The sequence below is a fragment of the Mirounga angustirostris genome, unplaced genomic scaffold (assembly GCF_029215605.1).
Source record: "Mirounga angustirostris isolate CCGP_5_RB_7025 unplaced genomic scaffold, mMirAng1.0.hap1 SCAF_14, whole genome shotgun sequence".
NCBI lineage: Eukaryota > Metazoa > Chordata > Mammalia > Carnivora > Phocidae > Mirounga > Mirounga angustirostris.
The window spans coordinates 27477543-27495689 of record NW_026991722.1 but is presented as its reverse complement, the minus strand read 5'-3'; the positions used below and the strand labels follow the sequence as shown (position 1 = coordinate 27495689).

At 57.1% G+C, this 18147-nt stretch overlaps 1 protein-coding gene and 1 long non-coding RNA gene across 2 annotated transcripts in view; one reads left to right on the top strand and one right to left on the bottom strand.

Annotated features, from left to right (window-relative positions):
• Positions 1 to 6077, bottom strand: part of LOC123852631 (uncharacterized) — a 28281-nt gene extending 22204 nt beyond the window's left edge. Inside the window, exon 1 of the long non-coding RNA XR_006792955.3 lies at positions 5888 to 6077. This is a non-coding gene — a long non-coding RNA (uncharacterized LOC123852631). The remainder of the gene's footprint in view (positions 1 to 5887) is intronic.
• SIGLEC15 (sialic acid binding Ig like lectin 15) lies at positions 1740 to 15032 on the top strand. Its single transcript, XM_045886790.3, has 6 exons — positions 1740 to 2142; positions 8841 to 8900; positions 9265 to 9648; positions 10682 to 11062; positions 12290 to 12320; positions 14018 to 15032. Exons 1-6 carry the CDS (start codon positions 2091 to 2093, stop codon positions 14097 to 14099), a joined length of 990 nt encoding a protein of 329 aa, XP_045742746.1. The 5' UTR covers positions 1740 to 2090; the 3' UTR covers positions 14100 to 15032.
• The last annotated feature ends 3115 nt before the right edge of the window (positions 15033 to 18147 follow it).

The window sequence follows — 18147 nt, the reverse complement described above, 5'->3', positions numbered from 1 at the left end:
AAAAACCGCAGATCAATAGCCCTCATGGACATAAACAATCCTCAACAGAATGTTAGCAAATTGAACCCAGAAATATGTAAAAGGGATACTACATCACAACCAAGTGTGGTTTATCTCAGGAACACAAGGCAGGTTCAATTAGGAAAGATCAATCAATGTAATTCACTAAAGAGGAAAAATCTCATAATTATCTCAATAAAAGCAGAAAAAGTTTTTGAGAAAATCCAACACTAACTCATGCTAACAACTCGCAGCAAGCCAGGAGTAGAAGGAAAAGCCTCCTTAACCTGATAAAGAGTATCTGTAAAACCCTGGCCTAACCATGGACTGGCATCTCTTCCCTATGGCTCCTTCTTGCAATGGGAGGACACACTGGCCCCTCTGAAAAGTCTTTTCTTATTGAGAATATATTACCAAAAAGCTAAAAAGGAACTATATTTCATTCATTTTTTCACATTTTCACGTTTCTGAATTCTGGATACATGTTACAGTCAATGGCATCTTACAATTATAAAAAGGTAGAAAGGTTTTTTTTTTCTCCTCTCTCTCTCAGTGCTATATAAAATAAGGGTGCATCCTTCAATGACATCTTAGAGTTTATGGAGTCGATTCTTTTCCAAAGGTTAGTTTTCTTGAGTTCTAGCGAGCATTTGTGGCAGAGACGGGTAACTACCCAGCAACACCTGTTCCCTTCTTCCATGGTCATAAATTGTAACTTGGCCACAAGACCGCCTTGCTAGTGACCTGCACTTCCAGGGCTCCTTGCAGTGGGTGTGGTTCTATGACTAAGTTTGGGCCATTGGGATGGGAGTGGATGTGATGTATACAACTTTGGGATCATGGATAACCAAAAACACAAGCCAACTGACTTAAAGTTTCTGTCTTTCCCCTTGATCAAGCCTGATTCCCACCTTTGGCCTTAAAAGGCATTAATAGTGCCACAGGGGAAAGGGGTGAGGGTGTAACGGTATGGAGGAAGCTGGATCCCAGAATGACCAGGAGAAGCAAGCCACCTGCCAAGATAAACAGCTCACCTTGGGACTGACATATGGGAGAGAAATCACCTTCTATTTTTTTTATCTATTGTGTGTGAGAGCCGAGCTCTCTCTCTGTCTCTGTCTTTCTCTCTAACAGATTAGCCTTTATCCCTAAAATATTTCCCTCTAGCCACGGATTGGCTCATCTTTGCCAGCCCCCCTTCCTGGCCACTTTTCTGTCCAACTTTCTGATGACCTCCTTGCAACAGCTACGAAGTTTCTGCCCCTGTAGTAGATATTTTTATCTGGCATTTTGATGTTCTGAGCATGTTGACATGTTTGCCTGGATTGATTTGCTTACTAATTTTACTCTTTCCCTTTTATGCCACTTGGTAATGTAACCATTGTCAATGATGACTACGTTTTGGAGATAATTATCCTTCCATGAATAATCACCACTTCAAAATCTGTATGCCACAGTGAGACAGCTTCATCAAAATGAAAACCCATGCTGGGGGCACCTGGGTGGCTCTGATTTTGATTTTGGCTCAGGTCTCAGGGTTGTGAGATGGAGCCCCACCGTGAGCCTCGCCTCTGCCCGCCCCCCTCTGGTGCACACTCTCTCCCTTTAAAAAAAAACCAAAAAACCCCAAAAAAACAAAAACCTATATTGGCACACTAAAAATGCAGGAGGGAAAAGAGGGAAGGAAGGGAAGAAAGAAGGAGGGAGGGAGAAAGGTGGGGGAGGGAGGGGAGGAGGAAGGGAAGGCAGGCAGCATAAGAACAGCAGGTTTTCCAAAGGGACCAGCAGCCATGGGAAAAGGTCCCTCATCTTCCTCGTGTACTTCTCTGTTTCTTGTCCTGGAAAATCATCCCAGTGGTTCCCCAGTTGGTTTTCCACATGACTAAACCCCACGGGCCTCATCGCATCATACCCAGGCCACCTGACTGCCTCTCGCCAGTTCCTCCCGTGCCTGGAGCCCGGTCGGGGCACAGACCCGGGCACACTGCCCATCCCCTCACCTGCCTTCACCCACAGCCTCGCCAGAGAGGCCTCTCCCTGATGGCCTAGCCGAGCGCGGGGCCAGCCTGGGGTCTCCGGACGCTCACAACATGGAATGGTCCGTCGGACTCCTGGCCTGCCTAGTGGGCCTCCTCCCGATGGGTGAGTCTCCCACTATCCTCTCTGGCCTATGCTCAGAACAGAATAGATGCTCACACGACCTCAGGTACAGTCTTCTCGCCTGGCGCCGGGGGCAACCGGGTTCACCCAGAGCCTCCAGACCTGCGGAGGAGGAAAGAGGGAAGCCGCGGTGACAGAAGTCAGAAGTTCAAGCCCGGGTTTTGCCTTGGGTTTCCGGGGACTTTGGGCAATCCTCTGACTTCTCTGGGCCTCAGTGGCCCCAACTGTAGAAAGGCCACCTGCTCACCCGCTGCTGTGAGGATCCAAGGAAGATAATGGGCAAGCTTCGGGGAGGACAGTCCAGGCTCTGAGGGACTTCGGGTGTTGCCGTCATCCGAGTGCCTTATGTCTTGATGGGCACAGCCCAGAGGGGAAGGGAGGAGGCGCGTGGTTGTTTGGGGTAAGAGCGGGCTTGAGTTCCCATGGGGAATGGGGCAAGTAAGAGAGGGCACCCTGAGCACCCAGCGGGACTCCCAAGGGGTGAATGGGAACTCTTTGCAGCAGCTTAAGTAACAACATCATTGGTCACTCAGCTCAGTGACTTAGGGTTGCTGGTAATGGTGTTTTGGTTACAGACCATCTGCATGAGAATTTTGGTGGGGAGAGGGGCATTCATCTAAAGGCAGATCCTTTGGTTCTATCAAGCGGCAGGGCTCAGGAGTCCTCATGTTCTACCATCTTCTCAGGTCGTTTTTTTTTTTAAGATTTATTCATTTATTTTAGGGGGGGTGGGGACAGAGAAACTCAAGCAGCCTCTGTGCTGAGTGCACTCAATCTCATGACCCTGAGATCAGATCTGAGCCGAAACCAAAAGTAGGACACCTAACTGACCGCACCACCCAGGCGCCCTCTCTTGGGTCAGTCTGATACACGAGGTAGTTGAAGGCAATCGGGATAACTGACAAAGGCCATCCTCTGAGCCCTGGTCCCTCCTGAGACTCTGCCCCTAGACTAGGAATCGGTGCCTCCACGGGCAGGGCCACAGGCCGTCACGCGCCGCACGGTGACATCATGGTGTTCTGAGTTAGTCAATAGCCCTTGTCTGGGGTCCTGTCTCCATGACTGGACTATCAACTCCCACCCTTAGCTCCTCTTCCTTCCTCTTGAACATTCAACAGAGGCAGCGTCCAGTTCAGGTCTGGTTTGGATAATTCTAGCAACCACCTACAGATAGCTCTTACAAGTGCTGGGCCCTTTAATTAGAACCCACGTAAGCCTCGAAGCCGTCTGAAAAAGGAACTTCTATTCCCTTTTCACGGATGAGGCGCGGAGGGGCCCAGTGAGTGGTGTGGGTGGATGTGTGGCTCTCGACTGGGCCCCCACCGGCCCCCAGCCCGTGCTGCCCCCCGTCCCACCACCCAGCCCAGTGGTGGGGGCGAAGCGGGTGGGGGCTGGAGGAGGTGACCCCACCCAGACCGGGGGCTGATAAGAGAGCGGTTCAGACGTGAGTGTTGATGTCACAAACACCTGTGAATCCTGGCTCTGCTATTTACCAGCTGTGTGGCCCTGGGCAGGTTGCCTAACTTCTCGGAACGTCGGTAAAGTGGGGACCCGGCACCTCATGGGGTGTTGTGAAGGATAATTAGACCCTGGTTAAAAGCCCGCCAGCTCAGTCCTGGTGCTCACTGATCGTGCCATAAACGGCAGGGAAATCTTGCTAAAGCCACGTAACCTCGAGAGAGGCGAGGTTGGGGTGGGAGGTGGTTTGGGTTTCTTTTTCTCCTGTTGAGGGTCAGCTGCTATGAATCAGTCAAAGACAAAAAGACTTAGAGGAGGCCTGAGCAGTCACGTGTCCAAGAACAAAACCCAAACCACACAAGCACTCCAGCTGTGGCTCGAGAGGAGATTTCCCCAGGGAGGCTGAGGCACTGCTTCATGGCTACAGCCGAGAGGCCCGTGAACTAGGGTGAGGGGACCCCGCTCTCTGAAACCCCTCTGGAGACGTTCACCTATGAGCCCCTCCATGAGGCAGCGGGCCTGGACAGGAGGACCAGGCTGGGTTTGGCTGCAATGCAGGAGCCCCGGGCCTTCCTGAGCAGGGTGCCGCAGTCCCAGGCTCGTCCCCAACCACATCTCTGAGCAGAGGGCCAGGGCAGGCCCTTGGCAAAAGCAAAGTGGGAGGAATTTGCCCAGAAAACCCCCTTCTACCTCCTGTGCCCTTCTCCTTCATACTGACGCCACCCACGCCCAGCACCCAGTGCCCTGGGGCAGCCCCGAATCTCCCAGGGGCTCACGCACACTCTCCCTTGTCTTTCCCCTCTGGGCTCCCCACAAATCTGCTTCTGGAAAGCTGGAGATGCCGGGGAACGTGCAGGTGGGAAGAACAATGGTCTGGGAGCTCTGGCCGCTTGGGTGACCTTGGACAAGACTGCAGTTGGTCCACAAGCCTCTGATAAGCGGGTGGAGGGATCACAGTCATCCTCAAAGACTTCAGTGTCAGGCCTGGACAAGCAGCTCGTTCACTCCTCACCACAGCTCTACAAAGCAAGGACCCTTGTCCCAATTTTAAGGAGGCCTATGGAAGTCAGGGGACTTTTCTGGGGTGTCACAGCCTGGACTGAACTTCTGGAGTCTCCCGAGGGCAAGCCCCACCTTTTACACCACCTACGTGCCCTGGTCGTGAGCCCAGAGCACAGCTTGGTGCTCAGAGGAATTTACTAGCTCGGAACCACTGCTGACAGACAAACCAAAAGGCAAGACAAATCACAGCAGTCGCCCTAGCTGGTGGGGGTGCAGGGAAAGGCTGGGGAGGAGATGGGCTGGTCATGGGTCCGGAAGGAAATGGGAGAGTGTCGTGAGCCAGGATGCTGCTTCTGCTCCCGGCGGCTACTGTGGCCAGTAGCTTGGGCTGAGAAGTCCTAGCTGGGGCGGAGGAGGACTGTTGGGGAGGAGGGCCCTGAGAAGGCCGGGGGGAGCACGGACAGAGATGAGCTAAATGGGCACTCTGGAGAGAGCACCCTGTGGCCGACACCGGCCCCAGACCACGGTCAGCTGTGACTGCGCACATTATCTAAGATGCCAACGTGAGCTAGAAAAGGTGCAATGTCAGGGTACCACGTCTTCACTCCTGCTGCATCACCTCCAGATGTATGCCCAGAGCACTTCCGCAGCACTGGTCAGCGCCCCCACCCTGCTCCCTCGCAGTCACACTCCCTTTGCCGGGCTGGTGAGAGCAGGGTCTAACGTGCATCGAGCATGTGCGGGGCAAGCTACCCGTGTGACTTCATTCAACGCTCAAGCCCACGAGGAAGGTATTAGGTGCCTCATTTGGCAGCAGAGGAGCTCGAGACCTGGGACATGAAGTAACCTGCCCAAAGAGCCCCCAGGAAGTGAAAGAGCCTAGAACAGTGCCAGGCTCAGACCGGGTGCTCATAAAAGGCAAGGAAAGAATGACCACAAGGCAGATTGTCCCCCAGGTCCAGCTCTGCCAAAGCTGGGAGGCGTACAGTACGCCCTGTGGCCCAGCATTGAGGGCCGGTGTTTTGGACAGCGAGGCGAGTCTGGGTCTCCTGTTGACCTGGAGGTTAAGAGTCCTGAGGCAGGGAGATCAGAGACTACAACAAGGGGCCAGGGTTTCAGTTCTGGAGGATTCCCTCCCTTGTGCTAAAGACGTGCAAGAGCTGCTGGAGGAAACGGCACATGTCACAAGATGCTGGGACCTTGGGTTCCTGACAAAGCACATGTGTTTGCTCCCCGGGCAATCCCTGCTAGGACTTCCCACTCTCACCTCGAGTTCCTGGGTGGATGCATCCAAAGTCTCCATGTAAGAGGGAGTCCAGGCCCTTGCCTCTTGAAACACCATCCAGCAGGTTAACAGGAAACACAAATCTCCCCCTAACAGGAGCCAAGATCTTAACACTGGCTGAAAGGGCCCCTGTGTGCCCTCTCGGCTCTGAAAGCCTCCAGGGCGAGGGAGGGGCGGGGGGGCGGGGATGTTTCCAAACTAGGCTGTCGTCCAGGGGCAACACAGCCCAGGGGACAAAGTAGGAACAGGAACCATGGAGCGGGGAAGCCTCAGCCCTGCTTCCGGTTGGTCAGATGACCTTGCAACAGTCACGTGGCCTCTCTGAGCCTCAGCCCTCCCTTCTCCAAAAGGGGCTATTGCCAGTCCCTCTTGGGGCTGTCGTGCACATGAAATGACATGAGGACCGTCTCCCAGTGAGCACCCAAAGCACTGCGTACTCTGGGCCCATGATCTGGGCATGCCCTGCAACCCCTTCACTGATGTCCTTGCCTCTGTGGTTTTGCCCAGCTGCTGCCTTTGCTTAGGACGCCTTCAGTCTACAGCAAGGCTTAGCAAATCCCTTTCCTTTCTTGAGGCTCCGCCGAAACAACACGTCCTCTCTCCCGGGGCCTCCAAGGATTCCCTGCCTAATATTTGCACACCTCTTCCCCCAGCCCACACCACCCTCCCCTGCCAGCCTGGTCACCCTCCCTTCTGCCCTGTTACAGCAATTCAACATCAATTACTACATGGCAAGTCCCTCGCAAGGCAGTAACAACACAAATACGACCACATATCCCTGGTCCCTGCCCTCCTGAGCTTCTGGGTGCCTGGGCAAGACACACAGTTGAATAGGCCATGCCCATATGGAGGAAGAACCTCTGCCGGCCCTGGGGCACAGGGTAAGGATGCCAGACCCAGGCTTGGGGTTCAGGGAAGGCTTCCCTCTGTAGGACGACTCAGCAGAGGCCTGGGGTGACTGGGAGGGAGTTGGTGAGAGAAATGGGCCAGGAATCTTGTTCAGACAAAGGAAACATTGTTGGTGTCCCTCATTAGAGGACCTGGCAGCCTGCAGTGTAATTATGTGTTCACAGATCTGTCTCCCTTTCTGAGTGGTGAGCTCCAGCAGGCTGATAAGGTATCCTATTGATCTTTGTAACCCTGGCTTGTATCCAAGTGCCTGGCTTAGAGTGGGAATGTGTCTGATAAATGTTTGCCAATCGATGAGTGCACAATAGCAAAAACTACCCGGAGTAATCGGTACCTGGTTCCATGATGCCTGCAAGATGCAGAAGGTCAGAGGAGGCTGAGGTTACAGAGGGTGGGAAGTGTAGGGAAACTGAGGCAGAGGCTGAGCCTCAGGAGTGGGGAAACAATTTCTGCACCTGGGAGTACAGAGTAAACCAGCAAAACCTTCAGAAAGGGTTTCTCAAATGTGAAACCAGGACCTTTATTTTTTTTAAATTTTTTTAAAATGTTTTATTTATTTATTCATGAAAGTCAGAGAGAGAGAGAGAGAGGCAGAGGCAGAGGGAGAAGCAGGCTCCCCGCCTAGCAGGGAGCCCGATGCGGGACTCGATCCCAGGACCCTGGGATCATGACCTGAGCCGAAGGCAGACGCTTAACCATCTGAGCCACCCAGGCGCCCCGAAACCAGGACCTTTATTAACAACTGAACAAACAAGCTCATAACTAGAGATAAATGCCATGTCCTCACTTGGGTTCAAAAGCATAATTCCACTTGTCCAGAAGAAACAAGATTTGGCTTACAAGCACATTGTGTGAAAAAAGAATGTGTGGTTTTACTTGATGGCAAGCTCAGCAGAAGCCCAAAGTGTGGTTTCATACAAGGCAGAGCTCACACAACCCAATTTGTACCCCACGCCACTGGTGCATCACACCCCTGCTGCACACCCCTGCTGCACACCCCTGCCGCACACCCCACTAGGCTGCAAGGAGAGCATGAAGCAAGCAGTGAGGAAGCGGAGTAGATGGGATGGGGTTCTTGGAGGATGGGTGGTCACCAGCTGTGGGCTCAGGGGATTCCTACCCAAGGCAGCAGCTACCCCCAAAGAGTAAAGAGCACTGGACGTGGAGTCAGAAAAGCTGGGTTTCTCCCATCTTCTGCCTGTGTGACTCTGGGCCTCCATTTTCTGATCTATAACAATACCCCCCCCCACCCCGCCTCACTCCCCCAGGGTGTCTTGCGGGTCATGTGACATGATGTATATAAAAGAACTGTGTAAATTACAAAGCTCTTGGGAAATACAAGAGCAACTATATTATTCCCTCTAAAGATCCCTTTTGTGAACTGCATTCAGGGCTCTAGCAGCGCGGGCCGACCAGCCTGTCCTCCCTCCTCAGGGAGACACCACCCCTAGCCAGATCCTCCCAGCCCGGCTCCAACACCCAGCCGCCCACCTGCTCGCCCCCTCCCCAAAGCAGGGCAAGCATGTAACAACAGGGGCGGGGCTCTGCCGCCATCTTGGAGCTGGAGGCTGAGCACAGCTCCCAGACCTGAGCTCAACCATACTTCAGAGGCTCACAGCACAGCAGGTGAGGCAACTAGGCCCAGAGCAAGAAGACAGCACAAAACTCTACCGCTCATGGTCTCTCAGCTCCCCATCTGGCTTTTGGGATGCCCCTTTGGGACGCCCCTTTGGGTTGACCTGGATTCTAAAGGAACCTCGTCTACTAGCTCCACACATTAAGTTCAAAACCTACCACCCCTTGCTGAGGCCTGTTTCCCCTCTGTAAATGGGAGTGTTGGTCTCCTTGGATGAGCCCCAGGCTTCCATGCCTTTAGTGCACTAGACTGCTGGCTGTGGAGTCAGGCAGTCTTGAGTCAGAATGCTGCCTGTGCCTCCTTCTAGCTGTGTGGCCTTACCTAATTACACAACTTCTCTGTGCCTCCATTTATTACATGTAACCCAAGGATAACTGTGCTTCTATCTAGATTCATTTGCGAGAACCAAAAGAGATACTACCGGGAACTTGGTCGACACAGAGGTGCACAGTAAGTGTTATTTTCACCGTCGTGGGAGGCTTGGGACTGTATGGTAACCACGGATCCCGAAGCTTTTCTGCAGCAGCGCAGGTGGTGGGAAAGAGTATGGGGTCAGTGGGCCTGTAGGTGAGGTGGGACCTCCCCGAAGGAGGGAGGGAGGGTCCAGGCACCTCGAGAGTCATGGGAGTCAAGATCCCGGGAGATGCCTCTCAAGTCACGGGGTGGGTTTCTGGGCCCCCACGAGGGAGACGCTTCCTGAAATCCTGGGGTTTCCAGCGCCCCCCCCGGGGCGCTCCCTGAGTCCGGCGGGTTCCAGGCTCCCCGGCGAGGGGTCCCCCACCCCAGCGTCTGCTGACGCTCCGGCCGCCCGCAGGTGCGCCGGAGCAGCGCTGGTCCATGCAGGTGCCGGCCGAGGTGAGCGCGGCGGCGGGCGAGGCGGCCGTGCTGCCCTGCACCTTCACGCACCCGCACCGCCACTACGACGGGCCGCTCACGGCCATCTGGCGCGCGGGCGAGGCCTACGCGGGCCCGCAGGTGTTCCGGTGCGCGGCGGCGCGGGGCAGCGAGCTCTGCCAGACGGCGCTGAGCCTGCACGGCCGCTTCCGGCTGCTGGGCAACCCGCGCCGCAACGACCTGTCGCTGCGCGTCGAGCGCCTCGCCCTGGCCGACGACGGCCGCTACTTCTGCCGCGTGGAGTTCGCCGGCGACGCCCACGACCGCTACGAGAGCCGCCACGGCGTCCGGCTCCGCGTGACCGGTGAGCGCGGCGCCCCTCCCCCCGGCCCGCCGCGTCCCCAGGGGGGCGATACACGGCGCCTTTCTCTAGGGCAGGGGGCCGCACGCCTGGCGATGGCCGCGGGCCGCTCGGCGACTTGGTAAAAATGCAGAATGCTGGCCCCGAGAAGGGCCGAGCGGCGCCCGGGAGTGGGCATCGGAATGAAGCTCGGGGAGCGCGGGGGGGGGGGGTGAATGGCCCCAGGAGCTCTCAGTCTAGGGGGAGGGACACAAGTTGAACAATAATGGCAAGGCTGCGATGGAATGTGTGCTCTGTGCACTGAAGGGCACCCGCAGCCCCCTGGGGAGGTGCCCCGGGAGCCCCTAAAGAAGTGGGAACCAGGGTCCCCGGCCCCTAGAGCCGAGGTTCTCAACCCTGGCCGCGCACTGGAATTAGCTGGAGAGCTTTTAAAAATCCTAGCCCTCCCTGCTGTGGGGATCCCGTTCTGGGTTCCAGTCTGGCTCTGCCAAGAACTCCCCATGTGCCTGTGGAGTCAGGCGGTCCTGACTCTCCGAGTGCCGCCTCTCCGAGTGCATGTCAGTTTCTAACCCGGGCCCGCGCGCCGCCCTGCCGCAGACCCCCGCGTTCAACCCTAGACCTTGGTGAGGCTGTCTGCCAGTGGGAAGTGCCCTTGAAGTCATACCGGCAGACAGCCCCCAGCCCTGAGCTCCAGCAACGGTAACGACCGTCGAGTGAGCATTTGCTATGGGCCAGGCCCGAATCCAAGCACCCCACATGTATTAACTTGCCAAATCTCCTCAACGACCCCATAAGGTAAATGATCCCCATTTTATGCATGAAGAAACTGAGGCACGGAGCTTCAGAATAACTTGCCCAAGGCCACATCTCCATGGGGTCCCAGGCACCATGGCGCTAGAGCGCCTACTCCCTCCTCTCCGCGCCCCCGCCCCAAATCTCTTGGTGACTAAAAGGGACTGGGAGGGGTCCCCCCTTGCCCGCCGCTGCTCTGACCACGGTTCGCTTTCTCCCCCGACGCCCTGGCCGCCGCCCGCAGCCGCCCCGAGGATCGTCAACCTCTCGGTGCTGCCGGGGCCGGCGCACGCCTTCCGCGCGCTCTGCACCGCCGAGGGGGAGCCGCCGCCCGCCCTCGACTGGTCCGGCCCGGCCCTGGGCAACGGCTCGGCCGCCGTGCCGGGCCCGGGCCAGGGTCACGGCCACCAGGTGACCGTCGAGCTGCCCGCGCTGGCCCACGACGGCCGCTACACGTGCACGGCCTCCAACAGCCTGGGCCGCGCGGAGGCCAGCGTCTACTTGTTCCGATTCCACGGCGCCTCCGGGGCCCCGGCGCTCGCCCTCCCGCTCGGCGCGCTTGGCCTCAAGGCGTTACTGCTGCTCGGCATTCTGGCCGCCCGCGCCGCCGCCCGCCGCCGCCTAGGTGGGTGCACCCCGGGCCAGGGCGGGGGCGAGGGGCCGGGCGGGGGCTCTCTCCCAGGAAAGACCGCCTGGCCGAGCACCTGGCGTGACTCAGCCCCTGCACGCTTTCTGCACCTGTGCCTCATCTCGCTGTCCTCTCCCTGCGTAGAGCCCAGGAGGGGGGAACCAGCAGGAGCCCGTTTTACACTAAGGAAGCGGAGGACAGAGAAGTGAAGGAACGTGCCTCGAGCCTAGAGACAGAGACCCAAAAAATGTAACTCCCACCCTTCGCCCACACCCCATAAATGACTCCTCCCGAGGATTCTGACCACACATAGGTCTTCCAAACAGCACCATTCCGTTGTGTTACAGTAAGCATCTTGAGGACCTACTGTGTGCTGTGTAGGTGCTCGGAAGACAGATGAATAAGATGTGCCCTCGAATGGGGTGCTGAGGAGTAAGCAAATAATTGCAGTCTGCAGGGAGAAGGGCTATCCTGGAGCCCGGGTACCACAGGGGCCCAGAGTGCAGCATGCCTCACCCGGGTGGGACGCCTGGATAGGCCAGGAGGGAAGGCTTTACAAGTAAGGGACAGCTAGATCAGGAACTGAAGCAAGGAGCTGATGGTATTCCCAGCAGAGGGAGCGACAGGTGCAGAAATGCACACGTGTGGGCCAGCAGGGTGTGCGCGTGTGGGCCAGCAGGGTGCATGCGCGGGTGGGCCAGCAGGGTGCGTCCGCGTTGTGGACCAGCAGGGTGTGCACGCATGGGCCAGCAGGGTGTCCTCCGGACCTGCCGTTCACCCCTCATTGCTCTCGCTGAGCTGGATGGGAAATCGGCTTGTGCCAGACAGGGGCTTCCCAGAGCCTCTCGGACCATCCAGGTCAGTAGCACCCGCCTCACACCGTCTTGGGATGAAATCCAGAATTTGTCACAGTTGCCCTGGCTGTTGCCTTTCCTGTGGCTTTGCTGTCTTTCCTTGCCGGTTCTTCAGACCCACCAAGCGTTCTGGGCGCCACAGTCCTGAGAAAGGCGGGTTCTTCTGCTGGGCGGCTTCTCCCTCCACGCTTCTCATCGTTAACTCCTGGTCATCTCTAAGGCCGCTTCATGCCTGGCTAGCTAGTGTTTGTCGCACGTCCCTTCGGACCACTTTCCACAGTGCGGTGGGGTGGACAGCGGGGCCTGTCGCCTGAGGCTACCATAGAGATTCATGCGTCTCTCTCTCTCTCTCTCTCTGTCCCTCCTACAGAGCACCCAGTTGCCCAGGACACCCCACCACGGTGAGTACCCTGCCTTCACCCACCCCAGTCTAAGTCCCCACTGGCCAAGGCACAGAATTTCCAGGGCTTGTAGCATAAGGAGAAAGACCAGGCAAAGCGGCAGGGCTGGGGTCTGGGCCTCGACCAGGGTTTTGACCTTCCCTACAGCCTTCCAAAGCCCTGCTCTTCAGTCTCCCAAGTCCTTCTTGGCCAGACCAGGCCACGCTGACCTGCTCTCCCCACCCACCCCTCCCCCAGCATTTACAGTCTGGGCCTCACACTGGCATCTCTCCCAGACCTGCCTGGTATCCTGGTGCCAAAGGGTCATTTTTCTGTCTTATGTCCGCGCCTACATGTGATTCCTAGAGGCTGTGTTTCCTCTTGGGCTCCCCAGCATTCTAGAATAGGCAGACTCACACGAAAGCCCGCTCGGGGCGCTCATTCTGCCCCAGAGCTGAAGGCTTCTCAAACAAAATGCCATTAGAGGTTCAGAGGGTTTAAGCTAGGACGTGCTGACCCTGCAGTCCAGGCTCCCCTTCTCTCTCGGTGTCTGTTCAAGTGAAGGTCTGCGTGGAAGAAAGAATCCAGTTCACTGACCCTGGGCGGGGTGCCTGGGATGCTGGGGAGTGGGGGGGCAGAGCCCAGTCTTTCAGGGCCTACTGGACAAGCGCAGGCGTTCCCATAACTTGGTTCCTGCCTGTGCTCTGAGGGCGGGAGAAGCCGTATTACCAGCCCAGGCCCCTCTCTCTAGCTGCCCGGCCAGCCATCCCCCCCGTTCTTGAAAACCCATGCAGTGTCCCTCTGCTCCGCTAACTGACTAGCACACCGAGTCACCTCCGTCAGAAGGCCGAGGGGTCAGGTAGACACTGCGTACTTGCTGTGTACAGACAGCGTGCCGGGTGCTAACACTAGAGCGACATTCCCCAACGTCAGAAAACTCACGTTTTAACGTGGAGAATTTGATAAACACGTGAACAAGATCAGCTTCGATTCTGAAGTATGAGCTGTGAAGGAAGTGGACAGGGCCACGCAGCAGAGCCCCGGGAAGGGAGGCGGCCGCTGGGCCCGTCACAGGCTCAGGGGAGACCGGGAAGGGGCCGATGGGAAGTCACTGAGTGCTGATGGGAAGCACCCGGGGGGCCCCACCCGAACAAGGCTGCGGGCCAGGAGCCTTCCGAGGAGGCGGCAGGGCGGAGGTGGAGAGGCGGGCAGACGGAAGGCAGGGCTGACCAGGGGGCCGGGTGGGCAGCACGAGCGAGCGAGGCAGCCAGGGTGCCCAGCATCGGCGCTGTAAGCCTGGGTGCCACTGACTGAGATGAAGACGACAGGGAGGAGGGGGTGCAAGCGCTCACACATAGGTCTGAGATGCCCGCGGGAGAAGTGAGGAGAGCAGCTAGAGCTCGGGGCCACGCCTGGGGAGATCAGTGTGGGGGGCACCAGGCACAAGACGGTTGTTGATGCCACCGACGAGACCCCTTCCAGAACATAGTGCCTCTGGGGTCTGGGAGGCCGTCCTCCATGGTAGCCTCCTCCCTGCTCCGCAGACGCTGCTGCCCGCTCTCCTGTCTCCAACCTTAGTTAGTCCCCACGCTCTGCTGGGTCTAGGCCGGGCGCCCATTTCAACTCTCCTTCCTGCCTGTGGCTGGGGCATGGCGTGGGCAATTGGCGGCGCCCCCACTCGTGTATTGGGTGGTCAACGCACTTTCTCCTGTCCACAGGCCCCAGGCTCAGGAGTCCAACTATGAGAATTTGAGCCAGATGAGCCCTGGGGACCCACCAGCGGCCACATGTGTACCATGAGGAGCCCCTTGGCCACTGGCATCCACTTGTACCCCATGAAGAGCAGAGGCCAAGGCCAAGCTTGGCTGGGACGGCCCTTCCTGGCTCCCAGCCACATGGGCAGCCCCTGGCTGGGCGACCTCCCACAAAGGATGTCAAGATCCTGCTCACAGAGGCTCAGTGGTCTCCTATAAGGATGTCTGTCCCAGAGCCCCCGGGATATTTATGTCAGTGGGACCAGCATTTTGAGTGTGTGTGCACGCGCACATGCGTGCAAGCTCCAGCATGAAACTCACGGACAAACTCTCGCCCTTTCCTACACAGAGCGTCATAGTAGAACAGACAGGGCTGGGGCTTCTGAGGCTGGGGCTGCGTAAACCTGTGGTCCCAGGAACATCCACTCAGCGGTGAGGAGAAGCCTGGTCCCCCTGCCTCCCAGGGTCTCCTCTGTGACTGCCCCCCACCCTCTGCCCACCTCTTACCCCATCGGCTGCTCTGTGCTCCTTGAACTGGGACCCCCTGGGAACCCATCGTCTCCTGCATCTGGGATCCACTGCCCTCAAGAACCCAACGCTGAGAGGCTAGGGGCCAGTCTGGGCTGCAGGGTCCCATGGATAAGGCAGCTGCAGCAGCGACCTCTCCCTATGACCCACACCCTCCCCGGACGTGTGAGGTCCAAAAGCACCAGCAATTTCACGGCATTTGCCCGAGGCCTCTCAGGCTGACTTTGTGGGGTGCTACCTTCCACATTCACACGTCAGTGCGAGTGTGTGCATTTTAGCTCCCGCAGTCCCTGGGGTCAGGAGATGGGGGGAGCAGGTGTGCTTGAGACCCGGGCAAGCTGGCAAGAGGAAAGGGCCACAGAGCTAGGGGACTGAAGAGGCGATGGGGACAAACTTTCCCTCAGAGCTTTTCCCAAAGCTAGGCTGGTAACCCAGAGTGGGGAGGGGCCCTGGTTCATGCTCTTCTGGGGAGGTGGCCTGAAGTGGAGGGATCTTCACAAGTTAATAAGCAGGGCAGTGGGTGGCGAGGTACCCTTGCTCACCAGAGCCTTCGCCAGGGCCTGTGGGTGTCAGCAGCCCATGGTTAACTGGGGATCCATCCAGGAGGCTGTTTGAACTGCCAAAAATGCGTCAGCATTTGCACCTCCTTGTACGAGGACATCTGCATGGAGGGTCCTGTATCACCAACGAGGAAGCCAGGGACACGGGGGTGGTGTGTCTTGAAACATCTGCATGGACTTTGAGGCCTGTTTTGCAGCCAAGAAAAACTGTGACAGCAGTTACTTCTTAAGGGTCCGTTTTGTGCGAGGAATTGGGCCAGGCGTGTGTACAGAAATGAGTAAGGGGCGTCTATCAGTCAGTCTGGGCTCGGTTGTGCTGTGCTAACCGACAAACCCCCAAATCACAGTGGCTGAAAACAGGGTTTATTCTTACCGAAGGTATGTGCCCATCACGGACTGGCGGGGTCCCAGGCTCCCATGGATCCAGCATCTCTCGCTGTGGATTGTTGGGTTGGAGATAAAAAGAAAGCGCTAGAGGGCCTCCCACTTGAGAGCAGGACTAGCCACCTGCCCCACTCACCCTCAAGGGGCCGGGCAGTGAAACCTGCCACCACTTGGAGTGAGGAAACCCCGAAGCCCGGGGCACAGCCCTGAGGGCTCCACAGTAAGACTCCAGGATTTCTCACATTAGCGAGCCACGGACCAGTAAGTGGAAAATGCTGAAGGTGCTGTGGGAGCACACAGAAGGGATCACTGACCCAATCTTGGGAAGGCTTCCTGGAGGAGGGGACATGGAGATGATATGTGTGATGGGGAAGGATGGAAATTGGAAGGTTAAGAACAAAGGTGATTCTAAGCAGAAAGGACAGTCTGGGCAAAGGCCAGGAGGTCGGACACAGCATGATGTTGAAGCAGCTGAAAGTTGCTGGGACGTGAGCACAGAGGCACGGTGGCCGGAGCTGGGGCTGCAGCGAGAGGAGTCTCCCACGCGGTGGCCAGTGCTGCCCCCAACAGGGCCGAGAAGCAGAAGGGAGCCGGGCACCCAAGCGGCCCAGCATGGTGCTGACTCCCCGTACTGCCCAGCGGGATGCTTTCCCCAGCCTGGCGCTGCACCTGCCCCACACGCCCCACGCGCTCGGGCTGCGCTTTCCACCTGGACACCCTGGGCTCTCAGAGAGGGTCACCTGTGTCAGGAGCACCTGGGGAGCTTGCTCACATCCCCATTCTCAGTGCCACCTGGGCCTCCTAAAAGTGGGCTCTGAGGGTGGGCGCTGGAATCTTAAACAAATGCTCACGTGATTTTGCCCGTAACTTTGTATTGTGATCATTTTCCAACATGCGCACACACACACAAAGCTGAAAAAGATGATCATCCACATACCCGCCACCCACATTCAACAGTTACTACTGTTTGCCATATTTGCCATATTTGCTGTATTTCCTAATGTGCCCATTCACGTGTGTGTGCAAGTGTGCACGCACGTGTGCATTTGGCTGAACTATTCAAGAGTAAACCATTCAAGACACCACAGTACTTCACCTCTAACTACGTCAGCTGCATCTCCAGAGAACAAGAGCATGCGCCCCCATAACTTCAATGCCATTAGCACACTGGAGAAAATTAACAGTAATTGAACAATACCATCTTACAGCCCACATTCGTATTTACCCAGTTCTCAAAACGGTTTTTTTAGCTTGTTGTCTCTAGCCAGGGTCCAGTTGACTCCAGGCAATTCTTAAGCAAGCTAGAGTCTGAGAATGCCTCTGGCTGGGGCCCAACTTACAAGGGAGCGAGCTAACCAGCCAGTGTTCCTTCCTGTGGTGTGTGCAGCGTGAAGTAGGTCTTCCAGAAACTGCAGAAGCGGCATTCCTCAAAGAAATGTGCCTCTGATGGAGTGGTTTCACACGTGGTGATGGGCCGTGGGAGCACCCTGAGGAGGGACAGCAAAGGCTCCCTCTGGCACTCCCTCTGCCAATTTGCTCACAGGGCACAGGTGGCCTCCTGCTTGGTCTCCAGAGAACGCAGCTGCTCTAGGAGCAGAAGGGGAGGGTGGTGGTGGGGGGTGCACTTGGCCATCACCAGACCCCTGGGAGCCTGGATCTGCCACTGGGAGGTCTCCGTGGAGCAGAGCCACCGTCCTCCCCAACCAGACCATCTAAGAGCACAGGGGCTCTGTCATGGCAAGCAAGGACGAGAGCCACGGGCGACAGGTGCAGTCAGCACATGGTCCCTGGCCGCGGAGAGAAGAGACCCAGGAGACTTGGCGTTTTCAAGATCGGACTCCCCAGTGTGGCCCAGGGCACACAGCTAGAGCCTTCCCTTCCTCCGTACAGTGCTCTGGGAATGTGAGCCCGTTAGTCCCAAGAGGGGCTTCTGACAGCCTGGAGACTGCCCTCCTCTGCCTCCCACCAACTGCCCCCAGGGATGGGCAGCAGGAGGAAGAGATGACAATGGCCTCGGGTGCCCACCCAGATCCACCAAGAGCCCAACACACTTCCCTGCCCTTGAGGAGCTAACCTTTTATATCAAGATGTGTCTCCGTGAGATAATCTATACTGAAGGTAGGCCCTGCCTGGGGGGAAGGAAGTGACCCACAGTGGGGCTGAGTTTTCACATGCAGCCCCCTTGCTAGCCTGGACAGGAGAGCCGGGGGGCCCCACTGCTCACAGGGCCTCAGGCCAGTGGGACCTTAGAGACCCAGAGTCAGGGGTCCCAGGCTTTGTCCTACCGCCAGCCCTGGCCACTTAGGTCAGTGATACTGGTCCCCCACCCCCAACAACAGCCCCTCACATTTCCTGAGTGCCTCCACCTCTGTGACCTCAGGGAGTTCTCGCTATAAACCCAGGGAACAAGAAAGGCTGCAATTATCCTCATTTACAATGAAGGGAAAATCTCCGGGAGGTAAGTGGCCCGGTCCCAGCTCCTTCCATATCCATGTGCCGCCTCTTCTTTCCCAGGCTTTCCTCCTCTCCTGTGCCCTTCCTGTGTGTCCTGTTTTATGAACTAAAGGGAGAAAAACATGATCTGCCAGTATAAGGATATAGAATTACTTGGGATTGGAACTC

Excerpts from the sequence above, each read along its gene's own strand:
- SIGLEC15 (XM_045886790.3), top strand. The coding sequence starts at position 2,091 with ATGGAATGGTCCGTCGGACTCCTGGCCTGCCTAGTGGGCCTCCTCCCG. Across the intron at positions 2,143-8,840 it reads AGTGGGCCTCCTCCCGATGG|ATTCATTTGCGAGAACCAAA; the intron begins GTGAGTCTCCCA and ends GCTTCTATCTAG. Across the intron at positions 11,063-12,289 it reads CGCCGCCCGCCGCCGCCTAG|AGCACCCAGTTGCCCAGGAC; the intron begins GTGGGTGCACCC and ends TCCCTCCTACAG.